The sequence below is a fragment of the Centrocercus urophasianus genome, unplaced genomic scaffold (genome assembly GCF_019232065.1).
Source record: "Centrocercus urophasianus isolate 14NV4802_14NV808 unplaced genomic scaffold, USGS_Curo_1.0 seq_30, whole genome shotgun sequence".
Lineage (NCBI taxonomy): Eukaryota > Metazoa > Chordata > Aves > Galliformes > Phasianidae > Centrocercus > Centrocercus urophasianus.
Genome location: NW_024884867.1, coordinates 6,640,134 through 6,660,620, shown reverse-complemented (window position 1 = coordinate 6,660,620; position 20,487 = coordinate 6,640,134). Strand labels below are relative to the sequence as shown.

Sequence of the window (20,487 nt, the reverse complement as noted above, 5' to 3'; positions counted from 1 at the left end):
CCGCTTTCAATAGATCGCCCGCACTAAGACTGCATCCAAACCGTCCCCAGACTAAGGTGTCCTTCCAGCACACGTTTATATAACATAAAAGCACCTTAGGGGTTGTTTTCTTTTTAAAATACATTCTACAAAAAAGAAACCTAACGCTTGCCAGTACTTCAGGAATTCTGAATAGTGGGGAAAAAAAAAAAAGCCCAACTCACAAAGGGAGGAATGAATTCAGTACTCTTCAGCAAATTCCTTATTTTAACAAAACTGTCCTTCCAAATAGGCAAAGCAATACAAATGCTTCTGACTTCCTTACTGAGTTTCCTCTGAGTTGTGCCCTAAAGACAACTTGATTAACATAAAGTAAGACCTTAGAGAAAAAACTTCTTTATTATTAACCAGGTTTTTGCGCTGGATTATGTGCCTAGTGGCCCAGACTGCTAAATAACATCTACACAATGTTTCTTTCATGTTTCAAGAATCGAAAATAACTGTACAAGGTTAAAGTACAAAAGTACACAAGACAGTGGACACCAAATATCCATGTATGAGTTCATCCATCTGCTGCTTGGTTTGAAAAGTAGAACTTTAACTAAAAAATACTGTCCTTCTATAGTTCTGTCAAGTTTAATGGAAGTGGGTATAACCTGATTACAACACTAACACCAGTATCACTGATCTGATATTTACAAAAAAAATTGTATTTATCAATAAATTAAAGTCAATGCAACACCCATGCAAGCTAGAATGCTAGCTTTTTGGTGAACAAGGACCCAACATTTGAACAAGAACCTTCCAAAGTCCCAAACTTTAAAGTTGTTTGTACTCAAACCGCATCCATTCCTCGCATTGAAGATGTAAACCCCAATCCCATTCCTCTCTGTGTATGCGTCTGTGATCTTGCCATTTCATACTGTGCATCTAGATTTCTGAAAACCTCTTCCTGTTGTTTCAGCGTTTTGTAGCTCTCTTCATCAACTGAACTACAGCCAGCTTCATCCTCACTCTGGAAAACAGAAGAAAATAAAGCAATAGCTTCACAAGAAGTGGTATTTTCATATGCTACAGCTACCCTAAACTCCTTATAATTCTGAATTCTTAAGAGCCTTTCAAAACAGAAGGCACCTGCTTTTGCTGCTGTAATAAGGCCAGTATAGCTTTTGCTCTCACTGCTAAGAAATGCTCAGAAGCCTTCAAATTCCTCTTTTGAATTCATTCAAATTAACACCTCCATTTAATTATCTATACAGAGCTATCACGTATGAACATTCATTAGATGACGAATATTGGTTACAGTTAAGACTGTTGTCACAGAGCATAACAGATGCAAGAAATATCATGAAATTCTAGACTCTGAATTTAATTTAGTAACTTATGTGATCTTCAGTGAGAAATAATTTGTTTTTAATTAGATCATACAGTAACCAGGTAACCTATCCTCACTGATTTAGGCACCCTTTAAAATTAAAAACCAAACCCACTATAAAAAGTTTAACTACACATTCAGAACTCTTTACCTTAATGCCCATCAGCTTTCTGAATTTGACATTTTGGTCCTTGTTTCCAAAATTTAATTTTTCCCATATTTCTGCAGACTGCGATTTATCCTGTGCAAGTTACAAAAAAAAAAAAAAAAAAAAAAGATTTGTCACCTTTTTACACATATTTCTGTTAATATCACAATACAGTAGTAAGCAAAGAGAAGCTGTGTTAAGAATCAGACTGTTGTACAGCTGTAGCAAAGCCAGAGGCAAAATATTTCCAGTGGCATTCTTGCAGCATCTCCACAGAAACTTTCTGTGATGAAAGTGTGCTTAAGCACAGGTTTCAAAATGAGGTATATTCTTTACTTTACTTGAGTAGACTGTACTATTATATCAGAAAACATGCCTAAAATTATGGAAAAGAAAATATGTATGACTTCATGTTACCAGCACTTCTCAATGAAGAGAGACCATCCACATCTGATATTTAGTGGCAAGTTTTGTTAACAAAAATCAACAAAAGGATCCAATTACACTTCCTAAAATTTATACAGTCAGGCATAACTCTAGGGCTTATTTAACTAGCATTTGTCACTGCACATCTAGGCTTTTTCATGCAGGCAGTCCAAACATGTAAGATGTTTTCAAACAAGTTTTATGAAAGTAAAACAGACATTACCCCTTCTTTTTTGCCTTGCCAAAGCATCTTCCGTTTTTTCTCCTGCTCAGCAAATTTCATTGGATTCACTGCTGCTGGGTTATAATAGCTAGGTACAGCTATTCCAGTCTCTGCTAGAGCTTTTGCTTGTAGTGCTGCCATTTGAGCTGCCATTGCTATTTGAGGAGTTACTTGTGTTCCCGATGCCAGAAGAGCAGCAACGTTAATAACAGAACCTCCAGTGGCTGCAGCTGCTAAAGAAAGCAATGGTAAATTGCTAGTTAAGTTCAGTCATTTTTTCTCCCCCAAAAAACCCACTCCCATTCATAGCAGTAAGTTGAAAACAATGAAAACAAAATATATTATGATATTTATAAATTAAGAAACAAGTCTCTAACACATTTTAGTAAGCCAGAAGTATCATAACTCATGCTTTTAAATACCCTTGTGTGAGTAACAGCTTTCAAACTCTTGCTTAATAAAGCATATGGGGAAGGTCCAATGACCATTAGAGCCAGCCTAACAGACAACATTTTAGTTGGATTGTTTGTGTGTGATACCTTTCCACCCTTCCATTTCCTAGTTCTACTTGCATTTCTTCCACACGGATCAAATGAACAACCTGACAACCTGTACATCAACTGGACAGGACTGTAACACTGTACATTGCTGTTCCTGGAGACTTTCAAGCAATTTTCAGATGTGGTACTGAGGGATACGGTTTAGTGGGGAAATACTGGTGGTAGGCGGACAGACAGATTCAATGATCTTGGAGGCCTTTTCCAACCCTACTGATTCTGTGATTACTTCAAACACTCAACACACGAGCCTGCATTATCTTCCACAAACGTTATTCTTCAGAAATTAATATACATAGATTACCTGCAGCCATTTCTTGTTGCTTCTGTTTTTCAACCATTTCTTTCTCTCTCTGTTCTTGCAATTTCTTTGCTCTTTCCAACCTACAAAAAACACAAGAATGAAAGTATTTAGACATGCAAAACCAAAGAGGAACGGATTATTCACATCACATACCACTAAAATAGCAACAATTCCTGACCTTCTGGCTAATGCTTCCTGTGCATCCATAGCTGTATTTCGACCTCGAAAAGGTGGAGGACTTGGACTCCGGCTATGACTCCTGCTGAATCTGCGGGGCTTTTCAATTCTTTTCTTTCGCTCTCTGCAACCAAATTTAAAACAGTTGCTAAAACAGTGAATCTACATTTAATAAAGCACTCAAAAACTAACTTGGAGAGTTTTCAAAAACAGCTGTCCCAGAGATTATATTACAATAGTGTAATGGGCACACTTGCACAGTAACAAGACAAAGTTAAAAGTTTTTTCAACTGCAAGCTCTAACAATACGTAATTCCAGGTATTTATTTATCCTTTCACTTGGTATAAGAGATTTTTATTCTAACTCCTGGCAACAAAAACATCACATAACTTTTTGCATGTCAACTGCAAGAAATCTAAAATAGATCAAGGCGCAAGAAGACTTTGAAACAAAAGATACAACAGCATTACAACTATGGTAGAGGTGAATACCGTAAATAGCCCTGAGTCAAGAACTCCAATAATACTCAGGGGAATTGCTATTCTTCTCCTTTCTGTATATTTGTCACTAGATGTTCTCTGAGCTGTTTGAGTGAAGATATCAAACTAGACAGGAGAATCGTTTTTTTCTTATAAGTTCTGGAGAAGGACACTACTGTGCAGAGGACTACAATGCAGGGCTTAACCAAAGGCTGACAAATGATCTGCTTAAAAACATGTTTAAACAAAACACCAACATATTTATCACATCTATCATTTAAAAACCTTCTCTAAAGTAAAAGTTGCTCTTTTGACATATGCTTGTAGTTTCTTTTAAGCAACAGCCACTTAAAATACACAGAAGTAGCATTAGCAGTTATGACTGCTTTCTTTTTTCCCTGCTAAGATCATTAAGGAACAACATCACTACAGATAAAGTTTTGTCTTTAAGCCTCTGACCGATGTTCTGAACAACAGAAGTCACCAATTCTGGATGCAAAGTTGAAACTACAAGAGAACTGCCAGATTTGCCATCAACACTAAGTTAAAATGCACAAAAGATGTCTCTGCCATTTTATACTTTAAAGTTATGAACCATCTGTGATAGTGACTAACTTGAGTAAAGCCACTTTAAATGGCATTCACCTATTCCATTTCTTCTGTTCGCAACTTGTGCGGCATCCACAAACATGAATTGCAGTCTGAAGTCACAAAAGAGATCCTTGTTTACATGACAAATCTGGTAGAATACAAAAGAAGTGAGACTTATCTTTGAATAGAAGACGGCAAGATGCAGATTCAGGCACTGGGAAGTGACAGATCTGCATTCCTGAGATAAGATGTAATGCATGTTTCAAAGATACCTTCATTTTTGCCGAGAGGACTATTGTAGTTTGGTCTTGTCTTTGGTCTGATGCTTTACTGCACTGGTAAACATCAAGGAAATAAATATTTGAGCTTTTCTATTTAAGTACTTTCATTTGAAACAAGCAGATGTTGTCACATTTTCTATCTTGTATTCAATCAATGCAACAAAGTAACTACTGGAAGGGTCTAAGAGCTCAGAGAACAAAAAGATTACTTTAAACACTACCAAAGACAGATGACTTGAAAATGCAAGCTTGAAGTTGCACAAAGAACCTCCAAGGTAAGGTCAAACTACTATTCAGAAATGCCACTGTCACAAACTGCAACACAGGAAATACTGCATTTCACGAACAGGGAATTCATTTCACGGTTGTGTTTCTGCAAGCTGCATTTCTACATCATGTTTATCTGGCTTGAAGAGCTTTCCTAGACCTATAACTACTGCTCCAAAGACTTCACCTGAGCCCAGAACTTGATGTAGTGGTATTGGCTACTGTTCAGGAATCATACCTTGCTTATTTTCCCTCCCTAATACCTGTCCGACAAAGCAATACTTCAGTACATTCCTGCTAGCCATGAATGCACAGTTCCAGTTCAAGAAGCTCCTATGCTACGACTATCCCTTACTACTTCCTATAACTGTTGTACTTTCTCAGGTTAACTTGAATTCTACTGCAGAAGTGAAACAAAATAATTCTGAGAAGTGAAATTTTCACTGAGCCGTTAAATAAAGAGTTTAAAGTGACATTTCAAAACATCAAATGTACATAATATAATAACCAGAAATAACAGGAAACTGAAGCCTTACGAATCATGCTGAAGGTAGCTCAGATACCAGTAAGCATAAATAACGTGTGTATACCAGTCTACTCACCCCAGCTGAAAGTTTGGTAGAAAGTGCATGGCAAAATAAAATCTGACACAAACCATGTAATTCAATATGTTCCTCCAAAAGATAAGTCTTCTTAACAGTTTCTCAAGTGTTGTTGTAGCATTACATTCTTAAGTCTCCACTGGTCCACTGTAATACTGAGTGGTCATACCTAATGTCTTTAATTTAAATGCAATTTGAAATATACTGGTAAGAATGTTACTAATTAAACTGGAACACTGGCAACACATTCTTGGGAGCTTTGAAAGGGCACCAATTTGCATCCAAGATACTTTTTTAATTTTAGACCAACAGAAAAACCCTGTCCTCACATAATATCATTAAGTCATACTTTAACTTAAGAAAATCCTTCAGAGCATTAAGAACGCAGAGGTGGCACATGCAAACAGCCTGCAAACTCTACAACAAAACAATGAAACACCTTCTGAAAAACATTAATTCCTATGCACGGAAGAAAACTTCAACTACAGCACATAGACACCAAACAAACTAATAAGAATCTACTCAGCTGGATTCAACCTGTGCTTCTAGAACTTAAGCTTAAGGAAGAAATGAAAGCATCCAAAAGAGTGAGGGGAAAAAAAAAAATGTAGATGACAAGTAATCTCATGATGAACTTAAAAATAGTTTGTAATCACTAACACAATAGTACATAGATCAAATTAGTCCATCTGACTCTCAGTTCTACACGTACTACACTCCCTACACTAGTTCTACAGAAAAGATCCACACTTTTCTAAATTAAATTTGTTGAGCTGGTCAGGATTAGCAAATACACCGATCATCTACTCCACCAGCTAGTCATTCTCAGTTAAACTTTCATAACACATAAACACACAGAAAAAGTGATAATTAAAATAGAATTATTGAAGTAGTATTCTGCCAACCACACTACTCTCATACAAAACATATGAAAGTATTAGCTGCATTTTATTCTATTTTTTTCCTATTTAAGTATCATTTCTATTTAAGATAGTGAAGTCAGCTGTGATATAAGAAACTAAAAGAACTTTAACTGCCGTATTTATACTACTCAAAATGATGTCTTCCCCCTAAATTATGCCTCTAAATAACCAATTAAGCATCTTTAATTGCTAACATGAAAACTTGCTATGAAAATCTGAGACGCATAAGCTGTTTAATGTATCTGTTTCCGTAACCAAATACACACCACCCTGTGCTTCACCCCATGTTAAAACAGCTGAGAAAAAGTAAACACAGCTACACTGAACCCCAGCATTATTTTATACTCCACAGAGCATTCAACCCATTGCCACCAAGCACGTGTGGAAGTTCACACTTACCTGCTTCTGCTCCTAGTTCTGCTTCTACTTCTGCTTCTGTGTCTGTGCCTAGATCTTGATCTAGAACGAGATCTCACACGGCGCTTTCTCTCTCTGCTGCGAGATCGGGATTTTTTCCTATCACGACTTCTGCTGCGATGACGTCTGAAACACAGGTCCAAAATTCCTCCTGTTTTAATTCATATTTCTCCTAAGGACTCACGTCCAGGTTTGTCACAGACCAGAATGCATCAGGTAAGGTAGAGGGGATTGTAAACATTTAATAGTCCATGCCTGGAACAGCTTAGAACTAGGAGTAATAGCACACTACCATCAGCCACAAGTGATTTGTGAAGAGTTTAAGTAAAAATCATACTCATGGATACAGCCATTCTGTTTGTTCATTAAAGTGCGTATCTAGAAACAAACATAAGGCCAAAATAATCTGCTGTTAAAGCCTAAAATTCAATGCAAGATAACTTCCCTCCTCCCCATGGTATTCTAGTACCTTAGAGAAGAGATGCCCAGATTTCAGCTCATGAGTTACACAAAGTCCCTCAGTACATTATCAGCTACAGCCTATCCCATGCTGTCACGTTTGTTACAGATCACCCCCGTATGAGCAGAACTGACTGAAAAGTTGTTCTGGCAACACAGCTTGTCCCAGACATCTCTATGACCTTGAGTGTGTGCTGGGTAGCCTACTGTGCAAGGAAGCATAGACAGCATTGTCTCTGGGCAAACAACTGAATTAGGAGACAAAAAGCAATGACAGCTAAGTTTTTAGTGTCTTTCCCACCAATGCCAATAGGGAACATTTAATATATTCTATCTTACAGGTTTTCCAAACTCTGTTACTAAGTTATAGACCTGAGTTAACATTGAGGCATGACCTATAAAAAAACCTCAGGTGCACTCAGTAACTTTGCTCAGAATCAATATGGAAAAAAGACAACTCGCAGCAAAAACACTGTCCATGCAAAAATACAATATACAAAATAAAGTGATGCTTTAGAGTTAAATTAGGTCAGCAACGTCGCTCACCCAAACTTTTCAACAGTTTCTGTGAATGTATTTAAAAAAAAACAACAAAGATTGATGATATAAAACAACTGACCTTTCGCGAGACCTGGACCTCGAATGACTCCTCCCTCTTGATGACTTTCTCTCTTTGCGTTTATGTCTATCCTCACCATTTTCGGATGAGTTTAAGCTCTCTCTTCCCTTGTCAGAAGAATGTTCTTTGTCGTTGTGGTCTTCAGATTTGTGCTTCTTGGAGGACTTCTCTTTGGATTCATGTCTTCTTGCCTGTTTTAAGAAGAAGTTGGTTCTTTCAGGAAAATAGTGCAACAAAGAGAGTTAGTATGGGTATCAGAAGATAAAAAATGATAAGCTGTGATGCAACATTAGTAACCTTAGGAGTGCGACTCAATCATGGGTGATGGCTATATTACCTAATGCCACCACCTACCCAATGTTGCAAATGTACACTACTATTTGTCCCCCTCTTCCCTCCTCCCCACTAAAGGATTTTTAAAAGCATCCATCAAGGTATCTTTACAGCACTTCCATGAGAGTTCACCACATTATAATAAAAACAACTAGATCATGGTTTTCATTTATGTATACTCTTTCCTATCTTTAAGTATCTGACAATTTACAAATATATATATAGATACACAATCACATCTGTAATTATTTGTCTAAATCTACCATGTACAAAGAATTATTAGCATCCATACAGATAGCTGCAGACATACAGTATATTGCTTTTGCAACTAAAACATTCCTCTATAGACAGATTATTTGTTTTTTTAGAACAAAACTCTCTTCAGTCAGCAACTTCCAACAGTTTGTAAAAAGCAAAGCAATAAGTTACACAGTTGACATCCTATTTACAGTATTTAAGTCTAATATGTATCACTCCAAAACCTCCCACAGTAGATTTAACTTAAAGATATGCTCTCCACCATACTGCAATTTCTTCCCGCAGTATCTCAAAAAAAAAAAAAAAAAAAAAAAAAGTTTCTTTTTTTAGCTGCAGTGCCAAAAATACTTAGCAAGGTCAGGCCTGATTTTTGCCAGTGTTTTCCTTAAAGACTAAGTCATGACACCAACACCTTTTCTTCATATATCCAGTTTATTTTCAGCGCTTTCTAGCATAGCCCACTTGAGTCTTACATTTAAAAGTCACACTTTTATGAGGTTGTATACATTTTAGACTAAAGCTTGATTCTTTTCCATTTTCTTGCTCATCTAGATCTGTTCTACATTAAAGACCTGTAAAATCTTTCAGTAGTTTGGAGAAGATACTGTAACTAGTTCATACCCACACAGATCGATTCCTTATTAACGTATTTCCAATTCTCAATTCAACTATAATTCACATCCAGATGTGCTATGGTAAGATACCTTTTCCTGTTTCTAGAGTATTTTACTCCCTGAGGAACTACGTGCTACAGAAAAACATGTGAATAGTGTAGGATATTACTTGTATCTTACTTTTTGAAGTATCTACTCATCTAAGTAGCTGCTCTGTTACATACACTGAAAAGAACTGCTAATATTCAGTAATTAGTCTACACACAACCAGCTTCATCTTGCAAATAATGAAAACAAATCTACCATGGGACACAGTTAATATCCTCAGTGTAATTTAGAAAGCGTTAAATAAACTGTTTAAGATTAGATCTAACAGAATGCTAAAAACACTGGACAATTTCAAACAAGGACATTTTTTTCAGAACATGAAAATAAGTTTGGTTTTCTCGATGATTTTTTTTTTAAACCAGTCTTCCAGGCACACACTTAGTAATAAACACCATTATATCCCATAACGGATTTAAGATACTTTTAAGGGAAATATGAGTTTGAATGACTAATAGTTACCTTATCATGAAGTAGGCTTATAATTTTGCTATCTGAGTCTGCAGCGTCTTCAGTTCAGTCTCTTCGCGCATTAGCACGCTGAGTATGATTTATTATAGAAATGTTATCATGTGAGCTAAACAATATATTCATTTTCACAAAAACTCTCCTAGATTATTTTTCCTTCTTTTTTAATTTTTATTTTTTTTAAAAAACAAAACAGAGCTTCCATTGGAATCGGGGAAGGAGAAGTTCCTGACCCAGGTTAAAGTCTGAAGTCCCTCGTCTGACCCAGCCTGCTATTGCCCCACAAGGCTTCAGCTTCCTTTCTATTCTGATGGTCCTGGTTCACTCATTTCATCTCTCCTTTGGTGTGTAACCCAGTTACTTTCAAAGCATTACTGCATCCCTGTACATATATATATAATTGTACATATATATTTTTCTTTTCAAAAAGAAAGACACAGCCTTCTGAAATTTTTGCTGCTACTGTCATGCTTCCAGCTGACCAGCTTGTTTGTCAGGCTATGACAGTCCTTACAGTTAAAGGACGAAATAAACAGACCTCAGCCAGGTGGATAATTGCTTTTAATATTCTTAAGTAAACTGGTATATATTATTCAAAGTCCAGAACACTAGACAGGAATAAAGCCACCCATGGCTTTTGGTTAATGGAAGCTCTGTGAAAGTTATCAAGAACACCATTCTACTTCTCCATACGAACTCTTTCATTGGCTGTTTCCACCAAAAAAAAAAAAAAAAAAAAGAAAAAAAAAAAAGAATTTAAGTTACTAGTTTCTGAAAGCGATTTGCTATGAAACTATTACCTTGTCAACATGATGGCTGCAATCATGCTTCACTATGAAAGGATCTCCATATCCATTTTAAACTTAAAGTTTCCAATTTATTGTACTTACCATAAAAGTCACTTATATAGGTTTACATATGTGCATTACTACAAGATACTTCATACATGTACTGTACATTTACCTAATCACTACAAAGTGTTAATTACCTCTTTGCTTCTGCTTCGGCTTCTGTGTTTTCTTCCTTCAGCATCTGGAGAAGAAGATATTTTTGTCATTTACAACGTTAAAGAAACCATCAACTCACTACAATCTCTCAAGTTCCTTTGAGATATTCCACCACACTAAGCCAAAAGCAAAGACTTGCAACACCAACAGTACTATTTAAACATCTATTGCAGAAACTGAATTCTAATTATTACAGTTCTTTCTTTGCATTTAAGCTCCAACAATAATAAATAAATCCAGGTTATACTTCAGTCACATTCTACTTTTTTGGCCAGTTAATCCCATTTTTGTCTAACCAAACATAATTAAAGCAAAAGAGAGTGGAATGTTTTTCTGGATTTGTTTCCTGGAATCACTTTATTATTAGCCATCTCACCATTATCTTCTGAATACTAATAAGACCTTCTTCCTCAAGACTTCATTATTTAAACTTTCAACATAATGCAGTTAAGATGCAAAAATCAAAATTAACAGCTTTTTCTTTCAATTTCATAAAGTTAATAGAACAGTTAATGTTTTGTTTTTCAAAACGTAAAGAGATTTTGAATTCCATAAGCATACAGTAATTAACTGTACGAAAGCAAAAAAAACAAAACAAAAACAACAAAAACCCACCAGAACAGTACTAAGCAGCTTTGCTTATTTGAAGCCCATACCTGACTTCCGCCTTCTTTCCCTTGACCGTGAACGCGATCTCGAATAGTGATGCTTCGATGTTCTCGGAGAACTGGAAGCATCTGATTGTTCCTTTTTCTTCTCCCCTTCTGGAGAGGACTTTTCTGGGACTACTCCATCTCGTTCGGTATCACTACCCTACACACAAGAACAGAAGGTTTAAGAATCAAAACTTTACGATTTAAAAACAAGAAGATTATTTCTTTATTACTTCCTCTGATGACTTTATTTTCCCCTATGGAGTCAACTCCATGAGTTGCCATCTCATTATCAGTTAGGCCATAGTTGTACAGACTGGCATTGAACTAGATAATTACGTACAGACTATTTTTCAAAACTTCATTAAGGACTAATATATAGTAAACATTTTGCTCTCCCACTCCATTAAACCGCACCTTACTTTTTTTTTCCCCCCATCAGATTTTTAGGGCTTACAGTAGAATTAAATACTGATCACTGTTTTTTAATTTTCTTCTAAACAATGTTGTTTATAGGTCAGTTATCCTCCAGGCTCTCTTATTCCCTTTCTACTCAATCCCTTCCCTTTTTCATCTAAGGTTTTCAAAAAACTCTGCTACTTTAAGTTTTAAAGGAATTTTGAGATTTCCATGAAATGACATTTGATGTTACTTGAGAAAAATAAGGAAAATACCAGCTAACAGTCTATCTTAATCGGGTTTCTAAAAGTACTCTCCAGCTGCCACATTTCTGTAGATTATTGCTCTTACTTTCTGTACACACTGCTGCTTATTAATGCTCTTGTGCCCTTTCAGCTCTAAAAAAATAGAAGAACAACAACAAAAAAAGCTGACAGACTTCAATGAGACTACTCTCAGTTCCTCAAGAACTGGTAGAACAGCCACAGTACTTCAGTGCATCAGCGCCTCACCCAGTACTTGAACAAACCTAAAGGTACTTGTAATTTAGGTGCAAAGCAAGAAGGTCATAGTTATTCTTCAAGACTTTTTAACAGGAAAAAAAAAAAGCCATGTTAGGTGATTACATAAATAGAAAAGGTATCTTTTTCCAGGGGAGAAAAAGGGTGAGCTTTCTCCAGTAGTTTTTTTTTTTGTTGTTGTTCTATTTCACTATTGGGCAGATTTTCAGGATAAGAACAAAAAATTCCAGATTTGATGCAAAAGAAAACTAATTAAAAGTTAACTAGAGAGGGCTTTATCATGCGAGCACCTACATTTTCCCTGCACTCCTAAGACAAATACACAGCTTCAGAAAAAAGGAAATCGTGTTGGTTTTTGAGCTACTTTCACTGATTCAATCCAGCGATGGGGCAAACACCCTTACACCAGGCCACAAAAAAGTGAAATGGGAGCAAAGCCACACTGCCTATATACGAAACTACCTCATCAGTAGATTCTAAGCAGACAACTACAGCAGAGAAGTTTCACGAAAAAGTTAACCACAAAAAGGGGGCAAGGAGACAACAATAAACGCAAGAAGACGCTAAAACACGAGATGTGAAGCAATGTAATAAGGAAAGTTGCATGACCCAGAAGCAAGGAAGGCCGGACCGCTCCCCCACCCCCGCCCCCAGAGCCTCAGCCCCACGATTCTCTGGAGCAAAGCCCTCTGCCACAGCCGCAGCGCTCCTCTCCCAGACCAAGAAACGACAAACGCGAAGCCACAAGGCCTCCGCAGCTTTCCCCAAACTCGTAAAGACGAAGCAGAAACTTCTGGAAGCGGGAAGAAAAGTACTGGACGAAGCGCGTGCACCCCCTCCCCGAGGCCCATCATGGCGGCGGCGAGCGAAGGAGCGGCGGGCGCCATTTTGTCTCTCCGCGCACAGAGCTCCAGACCCGCTCCTTCCCACGCCGCACTCCTCCCTCCCTGCGTACCGCACTCCACGCTTCGGCTCCCCCCAAAAATCACCGCTTACCGCCATGACCGAACGCCCAAGTTGCCGCTCTCCACAGCGACGCAATCACCTCAACAGCGGCGCGCACAAACCGAAGCAACGCGCCCCACCCTCCCTCTACTCGTCAGGTGCCCGGATGTAACAGCGGGCGGGGGCAGGCGGAGGAGCGAGGGACCGCAGTGCATGCTGGGAGGGAAGAAGAACCAGGCCGTCTTAGCAACGCGTGTGCGCTCGCGCGTTTGGAGGAAGTTTGGCCCAAGCCGCGACCCGTAGTGGTGCCGCGCTCCCGCCAATTTGAAAGTCTAAGGGGGCTGAGTATACTGGTATGTTAGCAGCTTCTGCGCTGTGGTGAAGGGAAGGGTGGGTAGGTTGCGGTGCAGGGGGTGTCTGTGGGGCGAGGAGGGTTCTCTGTCGCTGATCTGTACCCAGCTTACAGCACTAAACCTCTCCTCCCTCAGTTGTACTCAGCTGGGCCGGCCCTGGCGATCTGCTGAGCACCCCTTCCATTACTCTTCAGATATAACTTTTTTCTTTTTTCAACGTGCCTTTAGTAAGCGTATCCCAATATCCTACCTGCTAGAGGCAGAACAGCAACAGAGCACTAAGGCGAATGATTTATAGGCAGTCATCTAATTTTCTTAAAGCTCTCTTGCTTATGTGATTATCATAGGTGAGAATGTGGAATGATATCGAAATTCTGGTGAACGACGACACAACAAGAGAGCAGTTCTCTGTGTGCTTAGGCCAGGAATGTGGCAGTGCCTTATACCAAGTGGACTCACTGCTTCAAATAACATCTTCAGAAAAGGTAGAATTCCTCAGAGCTATGTCATGTTTCCTCATATATGCGAGGAACATTGTCATATATCTGAAGTGTTTCAGTTATTATGTGTAACAATCTTTTTATTCTTAGGTCTCAGTTAATCCTCAGCTGTATGCGTGCAGCTCGAGGGATGGCAGCATTATTGTTGTTGACAGATCGGTGGTACTTCTTGACAGCACAGGACAGGCTCTGCAGCTGCACATTCAGTTTGGTAAGTTCACTACTTTAGAATTAACCTCGAACTCAAAACTAAATTGAAAGAAAAAAAAAGTGCTCTTCTTGAAAGCGTGTCAGTTATCTTGAATATCTATCTGCCTGTAAGATAAACTGTTCCAACAAATAACTAAATAACAAAATGAGATTCTGTATCTCATTAACCAAGTATTTCTGCACAACTTAATTAGAATGCTTGTTAACTTATCACTGCAATGGGAATCGCGGAGAGCAAAGCCACTCGTTCTGTGCCCTTGTACTTAGTTTTATCGAAGTAAATACCTTTGTAGAAATCTGGAATGCTGTATTACTCACATTCTGTGTTTCAAATATGCATGTCTGCTAATAAAAAAATCTTAATAGCTGACATCACGACATGGAACTTTTCAGATACTAATGTGGATGTGGTTGGTATGTGTCAAGAAAAACAATTCCTTGTGGTTGGTGAGAGAAGTGGCAATATCCATCTTATTCATATTCCATCAAAAAAAACCTTGCTGACTAAGGTACAGTAACTGTTCTATCCTGACTTTATTCCAAATCTTTTGTTCTCAGGGTTCCTTGTTGTTTTTTGGTTTTTTTTTTGTTATTTGTTTTGTTATTATTTTTGTTTTTCTTTCTTTCTCCCATATATTTATATAGAAATATTTTTGTGTTATGTCTTTTAGTTTGAACAAACAACCAGATTAAAGGGATTTTTTTTTTGCTATAAATAACAAGTTACAAGAAAAATTGTATATATGTTGTTTACAGTATTTTGTGTGCAGATACACAACATGGAATGTTACATATAAACCATGAGTTCTTTGTGAAAGAAAAAAGATTAAAATTTAAACCGGTGAACAGTATTTCAAATGAAGATTTGTTTTTTTTCAAATGAGACACACAAATATTGATTCATTGATTCCATCTTAGATTTTGGTTGAAACATCTTCAAGTGAAAAGACCTACTTAAATCTCTCCATCAAAAAAGATGCAGCAGTTGCAGGTAAGTATTTTGATAACTTTTCTTGCCTCATTATTTGTGATCTTGTTCCCTTTTTAATGTCTCTAAAGAGGAGGCTACAAACAAGATAAGCAGATGCAGTTTTACTCTGCACTGCGGATGTTAGATGTACTTTTAATCAGTGGACCTTATCTGAAGGTCTTTGAAAATTTTGGAAAGGCAGTCACTTTCAGAAAGATGTAAAATCATATTGCTTTTTCACAACAATGTGGGTTTTTTGTCTAGTTAGTTGTTTCTTAACTGATCATGAAATCCAAACTATTGCAATAACAAAATTTTATTGACGTGAGGGAGTGACTTTCCTATGATATTTAGCTCTCGCTATTTTAGACTAGCATAAAAAACAACAGGCAGGCAAAAGTCAACACCTCCTTCTTTTGTGGTTGAGTAAAAAGTAAAAGAAAGATTGAATCCTTCTTTTGTGGTTGTGTTTAACCTATGAAAATACTCAAGAAGGCATTACTCTGACTCACGCTTCTATCAGACTTCAGATTTTAGTAGTTTTGTTCTTCTAACCCAGTCCTGGCTTTCATAATACGACATGTGTCAATGTAGTTTTGTCACAAAAACAGAATTTGCAGCGTGATAGGTGCATACAAAAACCATACTTTTAAATGGAACCCTAAAAACTCATACTCTCTCTCTTTGGTGAAAGTGACAGAATTTTTTTTCAAAATAATCCAGTTAGTTGGTCAGAATTCTTATCAGTTATTTTGGTTTCCTATTTTTAAGCTTGCAGTCCCTTTACAGTTAGTGAATACCTCAGTTCAAAATATTTCTGTTGTATTTTGTTGATGGTTTGTTGTTTTTTTGTTGCTTTTTAGGTGTTTATCATATGTTCATTCTCACGAGCAAGGGTTTCTTTTGCATTATGCATCTCCCACTTGCTAAAACACAAGAAGGTAAGATAATCTACAAACAAACTGGGATTTCAGTTTGAGCAGGTAGAGAAGTATTGAAGATCTTTTACATGCACCTTTCTATTAGGGTTAAGATGTTGATTTGGGATTGCTTATGTAGCCTTAGTTTGGTTTTATAGAGAAACCGGTGTATAGCTGTTTATAAAAGAGTATTTTTAAATTAATCCAATAATTTCTTCAGCTTGTGTTCTCATTATTTACTGCTTTAGAGAAAAGTAATGAACATTATAGGAGCAGAATTTCATATCATAATATCAGTTTGAAATGCACTGAGGAATACTGACAACAAGTCTAATTTTCAAAGCTGTGTAAGCACAGTTAGGATTTTCTGAAACTACATATTGTGATCAGTAGAAATAGATCTTGTCAAGGATAGTGGCTCATCTTTCCTTCAGAATAGTCAGGCTAGGATTATACTAACCTATATGATGTTCAGTGGCTTTTTCAAATTTTATTTTTAAAAAGCTTATTGAACACTGATGTGTTTTTTATGTTATTTTAACATAGCAATTGACAAGATGGATATGACTGCAGCAACGAAGGTAAGAAACATGACTTCTAACATCTGTGCTAAAGTGCAAGGTTTGTAATGACTTTATTTTGTGTTCCATTGGAAACTTACCAGTTTATTATTACAATTCATAAAAAAGAAAAAGTAATTCATGTTCACAGAGAAGTGAGAAATTCAGAATGTACTGTTTTTATAGGTAACTTTTTCTTCTCTGTTGTTTGCTTTCCCTCCATCCTCTGCCCCAATAGTTACAAGGACAGATAAAGACAGCTTTCATTTCCACAGAGGAATATCACAGCCTTGGCTGTCAGAATTCTGTGATAAGTAATTTGGCAAATAAAATCCACATGATAATTGGGGTAAGTAGTAATAACATGTTTGTAAGAATTGTTATCAATGATCATGGAGCAATGATAGCATTTGTTGATCTACAATAAAATTTATGTCTCACTGGTTTAAAAAAAAGATAGTGAAAGAAATTTGTTCAATTTCCTTCATTGTAAATTTAAATGTTATCAATTTTGCAGTCTTTTTAGTAAGGAAACTACTGTTATTTCAGAACTCTCTGGTATGAGGGAAAATATTTTCACCCTGGCTGTATGACAGAGTAAATCACTGTGGTTCCTAACTTGCACAGGGTTGGACTATTTGTAGTTGTGCTTTAGGGCTTGGAAAACCAAAGCTAGAAAGAATCTTCCAACACTCAACAAAGGCTGCAAAACAGTAGTGCATAGTTGCACAAAACACTTTAGCATCAAGAATAGAAATTAATCAAAAATTTTATGGATGGGCAATTTTGAAATATTATTTTGGACTAGAAATAAGTTTCCAGAGTTCATTAACTTTGTCCGATACCTGATGACTTCAATGCAACACTCCTCAGTTTGCTCAGAGTACATTTAATATAAGTTTTATATTCTGTAGGAATGAAAAATGGAGGTTTTGAAATGTAGAGTGAGACGGTTACTGTAATAAAGAACATTCTTGAAGAGGCTAAATTAAAAAGCATTTTTCTGAACATCAATATCAACTGAAAATGAAGTTTAAGTTAGTCTTGCAATTTTTCAGGTGTTTTATAAGTCAGAGGTCAATTGGAGAGGTAAATCTGTCACATGTCTAATATGTAATTAACCCCGTAAATTCTGCATCACTTTGCTTTTACTGATAGGGTAAAGGAGGTTTTGTACTCTCCAAATGGGAGGTGGACACTACCAACAACCTGGTGTCTGTTCGAAGCTTTGCCGATTCAAGTCTGATCAAAGGTAAAGACATTCTTTTTGTTGTTTTTACAGTCAAGTGTGGAATTTGTACGTAGCTGCAGAAAATAAGATGTTTTCAGGTATCTTGCTGGTTTTAGTAAAAATGCTAATGGAACTTCTCAGGTCTGTGAAGATAAATATCTTCTTCCAGTGCTTGGTGGTACATGGAAACTGTTTTTTGCTTCAAATACACTTTAAGAAAAATAATAAATTGTTATGATGTATTATTTCTTTTAGCTGCAGTGAAACTTCAAGTTCTTGACAATCTGCTGTTTGTTTTAGATACAGAGGTAGGTGCAACAGTTTGGTTTAGTCTTCATTTTACAGTGCTCTCAAAAGAGCCTCTTTCTTAAAATAACTTCTAGAATACATTTCTATTAAATAAAGATGCTTATTTTGAGGATATTGATCTTACTGCTTGAGGTTTTTTTGTCATTACTTAAGCTTTAATATTCTGCTCAATAAAGACCAAAAATATCCTTAATGAAAAAAAGAGGAAACTCATATCTGCTTTTTTTTTTCTAGAACATCTTAAGCATATGGGATGTTTATTCTCTTACTTTAATTTGGGATTGGCCTTTAATACATATTGAAGAATTTCTTCTAACCACAGAGTCTGATTCTTCTTCAGTCATGCAGTAAGTAAAAATTCTGTAGCATCAGTTCTAAAAAGTTGCCTATTGTCTAGTGTGCTACAAATACTTGGTTTTCTATAGTAATTAATTTTTAGAAATCTTTGTGAAACCTTCCTAGACAGCAGGGCAAAACATTAGACTTGTAAGCATTGTTAGCTTTATGCTGGAGACAAGAAAACCTTGGCACTTACTGCTTTTTTTCTTGGTTTATCTATTTTTACTGCTAAGTGAACTTGCATGCAACATATATTATTTCAGAAATGCTCACCTAGAATAAGGTGAGATAAGCTGTATGGTGTTGCTTACAAGTCTGAATTTTAGTTTGAACTTCGTCTGTATTTGGGACAGATAAACAGACAGAGAAAGCAAAAGACTGATACAGTATTCTTTTTTCCCCTCTTTCTTCTGTTCTACAGGCAAGGTCTTGCAGATGTTAAACTGGTAGCCATGACAAGACCCACTAATAAACAGGTCTGTTTCCTTATCTGTATTCTATTCTTTAATTGTTAAACAGAAACGTGCGTTGGTGCCTTACTATGATGACCTGCTGTTTGATTTTTCCATTTCAGCAGTTTATTCATGGTTTTAACTCTAAGAATCCAGAAATGATTTTGCAAACATCAATCTCACCAGCATATCTAAATCACTTCTATCTGATTTGTTTCTCCCTCTTTTTGTTTTTCTCTTTTTTTTTAAATAGATGAGAAGTTTAATGGTTTTTGCACTACCTACTATGCAACAGCTCTATTCTTTGGAAGTATCTGTGGTTTCTTCACTCGTCCTAAGCGGGATTGGCACAGTACGTTTAGATTTGTTGTTGTTCAAAGAAATATAGTTGTTTTAATGGATTTAATTGTTAAAGAGGTTTTATTCTTATAGATTAGAACCACTTTTTGAGAAACCATACAAAGAAAATAAAATGATGTTTCTAAAGGGTGAGAAAAAGATAACAAAGCTAAACTATTCAGTATGCTATGTCCCAAGCTATTACAATATTTAATACTAGTGCCAAATTTTCTTGCTGCTGTTACACAGCTAAATGCTGTATGAAGTCTATTCTCTCAGCAAAGAAAAACACACTGAGTTTATCTGGGATTTACTTAAACTTAGATGAGAGAACCAATTTGTTTCTGTTTAAACTGCTTCCACATAAGGATTTTAACAAAAGATGTCTGAAATAAGACAAGAAGAATTTTATGAATTAGGAGTATTAGAAAGACTGATGGAGTGGGTATGTGAGAGGATAACAATGTGCAATAAAAATAAAAGCTGATGAAATTGCTTGTCTTGTATGAAGCACATGGCAGAAAAGTGCAACAGAAAATATGGAACAGGTCAAGGTCAGAAATGTAATATATACCTTGACATTTGTGGAGCATAGCACAGATGCCTTCTTCACACAGTTTGTAATGTGGTTACAGTCTGACATGCCTATGGCTTAAACAAAATGAAAGAGCAAAGAGTAATTTTAGGATGATTCACTTGTGTGGAAGGGAGTATTGAGGTAACTGTACCAGGATAGCAGAGTGGTTTCAGCATGAAGCATCCTCTTCCTAGCCTGAGGAATTGTAGATGGTGGAAACCATGCAAGGATGAACATGATAAGCATAAAGAAAAAGTCTGAGAAAAAAACAAGAGTTTGTTTCCATACTAAGAAACACCTAATGCATTACAGCTTTGTTTTCCTATGGCTGATTTACTCCACCACCTAATGATTTCTGTTATTATATGCTGCAGGATACAATATACTTCTTGGAAGGAATTCATGAAAATCATCAGATGTAAGATAACGTTTTTCATATTACCTGATCACCGTTACCTTAAAATGCAGATTACTTCAACATATAGCTATTTTAGAACTGATAAACTCATGTAGTTTCCTTCCACCTTCAGGTCCACTGAAGGCCCAGTTTCTGTTGTTGTGATGAGAAGTTTAACTGAAGCCTTGCCAGAAAATAG

The 20,487-nt window shown here is 36.6% G+C and overlaps 2 protein-coding genes across 6 annotated transcripts in view; one reads left to right on the top strand and one right to left on the bottom strand.

Annotated features, from left to right (window-relative positions):
• Nucleotides 1-359: 359 nt before the first annotated feature.
• RSRC2 (arginine and serine rich coiled-coil 2) lies at nucleotides 360-13,231 on the bottom strand. 5 transcript variants are annotated; one of them, XM_042829260.1, is made up of 10 exons: nucleotides 13,183-13,231; nucleotides 11,270-11,426; nucleotides 10,595-10,638; nucleotides 7,829-8,041; nucleotides 6,733-6,876; nucleotides 3,191-3,313; nucleotides 3,013-3,092; nucleotides 2,152-2,384; nucleotides 1,506-1,595; nucleotides 360-994 (listed from the first exon to the last, which is right to left on the bottom strand). In XM_042829260.1, the coding sequence occupies exons 2-10, from the start codon at nucleotides 11,348-11,350 to the stop codon at nucleotides 815-817; spliced, it is 1,188 nt and encodes a 395-aa protein (XP_042685194.1). In that variant the 5' UTR covers nucleotides 11,351-11,426; nucleotides 13,183-13,231; the 3' UTR covers nucleotides 360-814. The 5 variants fall into 5 exon arrangements, with proteins under 5 accessions (XP_042685194.1, XP_042685196.1, XP_042685192.1 ...); XM_042829262.1 differs by having other exon boundaries at nucleotides 2,152-2,381; XM_042829258.1 differs by having other exon boundaries at nucleotides 7,829-8,019; nucleotides 13,183-13,225.
• Nucleotides 13,232-13,837: 606 nt separating this feature from the next.
• Nucleotides 13,838-20,487, top strand: part of KNTC1 (kinetochore associated 1) — a 34,465-nt gene continuing 27,815 nt past the window's right edge. Inside the window, exons 1-14 of the mRNA XM_042829267.1 lie at nucleotides 13,838-13,969; nucleotides 14,075-14,195; nucleotides 14,588-14,703; nucleotides 15,113-15,185; nucleotides 16,028-16,105; nucleotides 16,631-16,665; nucleotides 16,883-16,993; nucleotides 17,803-17,896; nucleotides 18,131-18,183; nucleotides 18,419-18,531; nucleotides 18,945-18,999; nucleotides 19,229-19,327; nucleotides 20,266-20,309; nucleotides 20,422-20,487. Of these exons, the coding sequence (XP_042685201.1) occupies nucleotides 13,838-13,969; nucleotides 14,075-14,195; nucleotides 14,588-14,703; nucleotides 15,113-15,185; nucleotides 16,028-16,105; nucleotides 16,631-16,665; nucleotides 16,883-16,993; nucleotides 17,803-17,896; nucleotides 18,131-18,183; nucleotides 18,419-18,531; nucleotides 18,945-18,999; nucleotides 19,229-19,327; nucleotides 20,266-20,309; nucleotides 20,422-20,487 (1,190 nt within the window). The remainder of the gene's footprint in view (nucleotides 13,970-14,074; nucleotides 14,196-14,587; nucleotides 14,704-15,112; nucleotides 15,186-16,027; nucleotides 16,106-16,630; nucleotides 16,666-16,882; nucleotides 16,994-17,802; nucleotides 17,897-18,130; nucleotides 18,184-18,418; nucleotides 18,532-18,944; nucleotides 19,000-19,228; nucleotides 19,328-20,265; nucleotides 20,310-20,421) is intronic.

Excerpts from the sequence above, each read along its gene's own strand:
- RSRC2 (XM_042829258.1), bottom strand. Across the intron at positions 8,020-10,594 it reads GCCGAAGCAGAAGCAAAGAG|GCAAGAAGACATGAATCCAA; the intron begins GTAATTAACACT and ends TTCTTAAAACAG. Across the intron at positions 2,385-3,012 it reads GCAACAAGAAATGGCTGCAG|CAGCTGCAGCCACTGGAGGT; the intron begins GTAATCTATGTA and ends TGCTTTCTTTAG.